A 4,977-nucleotide genomic window follows, 5' to 3' on the forward strand; every position below is an offset into this window, starting at 1 on the left:
TTGATCAGAAAAGCTGTCTGTGCTTCTAACATCAGAAGAAAGACAGACAAGATAAATAATGAAGGAGAGAGCACTGAAGAAGGTTATGACAGGAAAAGAGCAGAGAATGACAGAGAGAGCAAAGAAAAGAAGGAAGAAGAAGCATTTGAGCCGATAGAGACAAGGGCAAACGAGAGGAAAACAAAGCAGAGCACGCGTAGATACAATGCCGGCAGTCAAAACCATATCAGCTGAGTCAGATACGTAGGCTGTACTGATTACACCACAGCCAATTGAGACAGATGAGCCTAGTTGTGCTATCTGTACTGTCTGCATAGACTGTGATGTCCCTGGCAGTTGCACTAGCTACCGTGGGTGTACTCAGCAGGCCGGCCTCGTGGAACTGCTGCGGGGTTGTCAGATGGTTTGCAGCCAGCCGGCTGCGTTACCTTGTGCAGTACCGTGTGTAGAACTGCGTGCAGTCCAGCAGTTCTACAAAGTCTGTAGGGGTCAGAGACCCTAGATAGGCAACAGCTGTCGCCCGGTTGTGTGGCCGTGCTGCTGGCCTCTTGGGCCAGTGAAGAAAGTGCCTCTGTGAGTGTCGACAGAGCACCAAATGTTCTGGGCTCTTGTTGTGTCCACAGACACAGGTGAGCCTCGCATCTGCATGCTGGAAACGCCTGTGGTACCAGGAGAAGTCCCCATGAGAGGAGCGGAGTGCGAGCCAGCGGTGAAGGGCATGCCGTGGCATGGTGAGCTCCGGAGGGGCCTTCACTTGGTATTCCACAGTCGGCCTGCTGAAACTCCAGCCCCGGTACCAGTCAGAGAGCTTGCCACAGGCTCCACTCCACCACTTTCGCCTTGCCTCTTGGCTGAGCTGCTTGGCCACTGTGCGGATCCCACTGACTGTGGGTGTGGCCTCGAGACCATAGGCTGGGGCTGCAGTGGATGAGACTGCCCGCTTAGCCAAGCGGTCTGCTTCCTCATTGCCCTCTATCCCCATATGCCCAGGAGCCCACTTCAGGCCAACATTGTGCTGTCTGAGGAGCTCATGGCAGCGGTTGTAGGCCCAGTTTGAGGAGGCTGCTGCACTGCCCCGTATGCCCCAGATGACTGAGGTGTTGTCGAGGCAGAGCCAGATCTGAGGGTTGCTGCTGTCCTCTGTGACACAAGGTAGGAGCTTCACGGCGCACTCCAATGCCCGGCAGGCACCAACTGCCTCAGCGTCGAAGACATGTGACATAGGGCTCAGCGCAGCTGAGAAGCTGGCCAGCTGTTTATTTCCCTGATAGACTATGAAGCCATAGCCCACCTGCCTGCTGTTGTCAAGGTTCCGTTCTGATCCATCTGAGAAAACATATAGATCTGTTGAGGGTTGACTTCTCCACCATTTCTTGAATGCCTGAGTAGCACTCTTTTTGTCTACACCCTCTGTGGGGTCTGTCCCGCATCCCTCTGAGTAGTGTGGGATGGCAAGTGTGGGTCTATTGACTGCAGGTAGCAGCGCCCCCAACCGCTGGATCTTGGTCTTTGAGCGCTGCCGGGTTCCAGCCCCTCTTCCTCGTGTGATCATTGGAGGTGCTATCCGTGAAGCCAGTGGGTGCTTCTCATCCACCACCTGAAGCCTTGTCGCGAATCGAATTTTGGCCTCCTCCAGAGCTACCATTGCTGATGGGAGCCCAGCATCCCGGTATAGGGTAGCGATGGGCGTTGTACGGAAAACTGGGAGGACCCCTCTGGCTGCCATAGTAAGCACCTTCTCAACTGTCCCCACATGCCATCCCAGGCGGGAGCTAACCTCCCCACTCCTGCCCGTGTGCCTTGCTGGCTGCGTGCGGCCGCCGTACCAGGCCTCTGTGCCATAGAGCAGTGAGGGAACCACGCAGGTGGTGACCGCCTTCCGCAGAGCGTCTGCTGGGGGCCCGTCTCTGGTCTTTCCCAGACTCCGGATGTGCTGGGCCACGGCCCTTGCCTTCTTTGCCCGGGTGGAGACATGTGGTCTCCAGATGAGCCTTCTGTCGAAGTGTACACCCAGCCAGCGAAGTGCTGGCTCCTGTCCAGCTGGGGCAGTAACAGGGTGAACAGTGAGGTCCTCAGACACAACTACTGCTGGTGCCTCATTGTGTCGCTTTTCTTGTAAGATGGATCATCTCAAGTTTCTCTGGTGCGAAGGCCACCTTGTTTATCTCCCCCCACCTCAGAATACTCTGTATATCCTGTCTGAGAAGGGTGGCATTGTTGTCAAGTGAGTGGGTCGCCCGCCAGATGTTCAGATCATCCGCATAGCCAAAGCGCAACTCCGAGTTTTGCCACAGCAGCTCTGCCAGGTACAGAAGGAACAGTATTGGTGACAAAGGAGACCCCTGTGGCGTGCCACATTGCATCTGATGTGCTGCTGTGGTGGTCCCCTCCAGCCGGACCTGAGCTCTGCGTTCAGTGAGGAAACTGTCAATGAGCTGCAGCAGCTCGCGTGGCCACCCCTGCTGCGCCATCCGCTGAAGCAGCCGCCTGCGCAGCACAGCATCAAAGGCACCCTGCACATCCATTGTGACCATGGACACTTCTTTGTTTTGTGCGAAGGCTGCCTCCACCTCATGAGTGAAAGCAGCTACCAGGTCCATTGCAGATCGTCTGGGCAGCGCCCCCCCATGCTGTGGGCTGACTATGCCGTGAATGAGTGCCGTGTAGGCCAGTCGCCTTGCAATGATGCGTTCCAGCCCTTTGGAGATTACTGAAAGCAGGGCAATGGGCCTCCAGGAGCGGACTGAGCTTCTATCTCTCTTACCCACCTTGGGTATCATTGCCACCTCTGCCAGTTTCCAGGCTCGTGGGAAGTGGCAGAGCCGGAGGCAGCAGTTGTATAGCTGCTGTATAAAGAGGGACACATGCTGCCAGCATGCTTTGAGCATCCGCACTGTGATTCCATCCGTGCCTGGGGAGGTGCTCTGTACCCCAATGGTGTTGCGCTCCACCTCCTCCATCCCAACCCGGGGGTTCCAGGGCAGGTTCCCCATGCCGCTCCAGTGCTCATCATCCAGTGGGTCATACTCCAGATCATCAGCTGAGTTGTATCGCTTCAGAATTGCTTGTTGAAGTGCCTCAGCTTTGGCGGCTGTCTCTTCTATGACCTGATCCCCAATCACCAGAGGGGGTGCTCTGAGGTTGGGTTCCAGCTTATGCCATGCCACCACCCGGTACAGGTCTCTACCATCTCTGGCCTCATTGATCACCTGCCTCCAGTATGCACGCTTGGCCTTGCGCACTGCATCCTTGAACTGGTGCTTCGCGGCCTCTGTCTGGTGAGTGGTGAGCTCTCGGTGCGCTCTTCGGCAGTCTGCTGTCCACCAGGGGGCTGTGGTCCGCCCTTGTTGAGCTGGCTTACTGACTGCCTGAGCTGCAGCCAGAAGACTCTGAGTGAAGTGCTGGGCCAGATCATCAAGCTGTGCCACATTTCCAACCCCCTCTGGGCAAGGCATGTCCACCATGAGACCTCTGACAAGATCTGCAAAGGGCTCCAGCTGAGAGTCTGTGATCTTGATCCGAGCATCACTCAGCTGTGTTTGAGGTGTTGTTGGCAGCATAGTGATCATAGACTGGTGATCTGAGCCGCAGTGTAGATCTTGACGCACTGTAGTGGAAGCAAAGGCCACATTGGAGAAGGTGAGATCAATCACATGACCTGCTGCATGAGTCGGAACCCCTATCTCTCCCACAAAGTCCATCCCATGTTCACTGGCCCATTGGACAAGCTCCCCGCCCCGGTGCAGATTCACTGCCCCTGGTTCAAAGGCATCATGCCGTACGTTGATATCCCCACCTATCAGACAGCGGGCTGGTGGGCTCAGATTGGTCAGATAGTCCATGACTGCGTCTGTCTCAGGCTGTCTGTACACATTGAGAATGTGGCAGCCATTTACACTGACCCATAGCAGATCCCTGCTTTGCACAGACCGGTGTTGCTGTGCCCTTGTCTTTGAGCCCTTGCGTACATATGTCATGACCCGGGGCCTCTCCTCCTCTCGCTGCTCCGGGTTAGTGTCATCCCAGCGGTCTATAGGCGCAAAGCACTCATACGCTGGGTGGTTAGAAGTCTTGGTGCCAGGGTGTGTGTATGGCTCCTGTATACAGACCACTTCACAGCCCTGCTCGAAAGCAAGCTGCAGAGCTGCTGTGTGACAGGGGGCTGCCCTGGCCGTATTTGCCCAGAAGACCTGCAGGGGGCGATTTTCCTGCTGGTTGTTCCTGCGGCGCCAGCCGCGTCGCTGGTGTTGGTGTCCTAGCATGAGGAGTCACTTGGTGAGCTGCTGCCGAAGTCCACCTGCGGGATGAGGTTGAAGACCTCCAGACCTGCCATCTGCATGCTGGAGTCAGACTGTTCTTTAGCTGCTTGGCTGTGCTGCCGCACTGCTGTGCGAGCTGAGCGTCGCCTGGTGCGGGCCATCTGCCAGGTGGCACCCTCCTCACTGATGGAACTCTGAGTAGCCGCCCGCTTGCGGGGTGCTAGCCCAGCGGGCTGTGTTGACTGGGTTGACTGAGCGGTTGGTGTAGGCACCACCACTGCGACCATTGGTGCTGGCTGCTCCTGAGCATCCCTGTGGCACCTGTCGCCAAGGCGGCGAACAGCTGCTAGCTCTTTTTGAGTTAGGCGCCTGAGGGTGCCATTCACACGCCTGGGTGCGGCAGGGCAGTGCTGATGCCCAGCTGGGTAGGGTTGGCAGCAGTTGGCACATCTTGGCGCTCTCTTGCACTCCGCGCCTGTTGGCCCCTCATGCTGGCTTGTGGGCTCACTGCAGTTGGAGCATCTTGCCAGTCGCGCACACTTTGGTGGGTGGCAGAACCCCTGGCATCCTGGGTTATGTCTCACTGCCAAAGGCCTTTTCTCAATCAGCCTGGCCCTCTCACTGGCATTGAAGAGTGAGAAGCCCTTTACCGGGGCAAGGAAGGAGACAATCCATGTAATCTTCCCTGTCTTGGGTTTCACCCCATGACGCGAGGGTC

At 56.8% G+C, this 4,977-nt stretch overlaps 1 protein-coding gene across 1 annotated transcript; it reads right to left on the reverse strand.

The window, feature by feature from the left end:
- Positions 1-424: 424 nt before the first annotated feature.
- HCAG_07458 (conserved hypothetical protein) lies at positions 425-4,709 on the reverse strand (the record flags this gene model as incomplete). Its single annotated transcript, XM_001537986.1, has 3 exons — positions 425-1,994; positions 2,176-3,864; positions 4,444-4,709. The coding sequence occupies 3 exons, from the start codon at positions 4,707-4,709 to the stop codon at positions 425-427; spliced, it is 3,525 nt and encodes a 1,174-aa protein (XP_001538036.1).
- Between the last annotated feature and the right edge of the window lie 268 nt (positions 4,710-4,977).

Source organism: Histoplasma capsulatum, genomic scaffold (assembly GCF_000149585.1).
Source record: "Histoplasma capsulatum NAm1 scaffold_8 genomic scaffold, whole genome shotgun sequence".
Lineage (NCBI taxonomy): Eukaryota > Fungi > Ascomycota > Eurotiomycetes > Onygenales > Ajellomycetaceae > Histoplasma > Histoplasma mississippiense.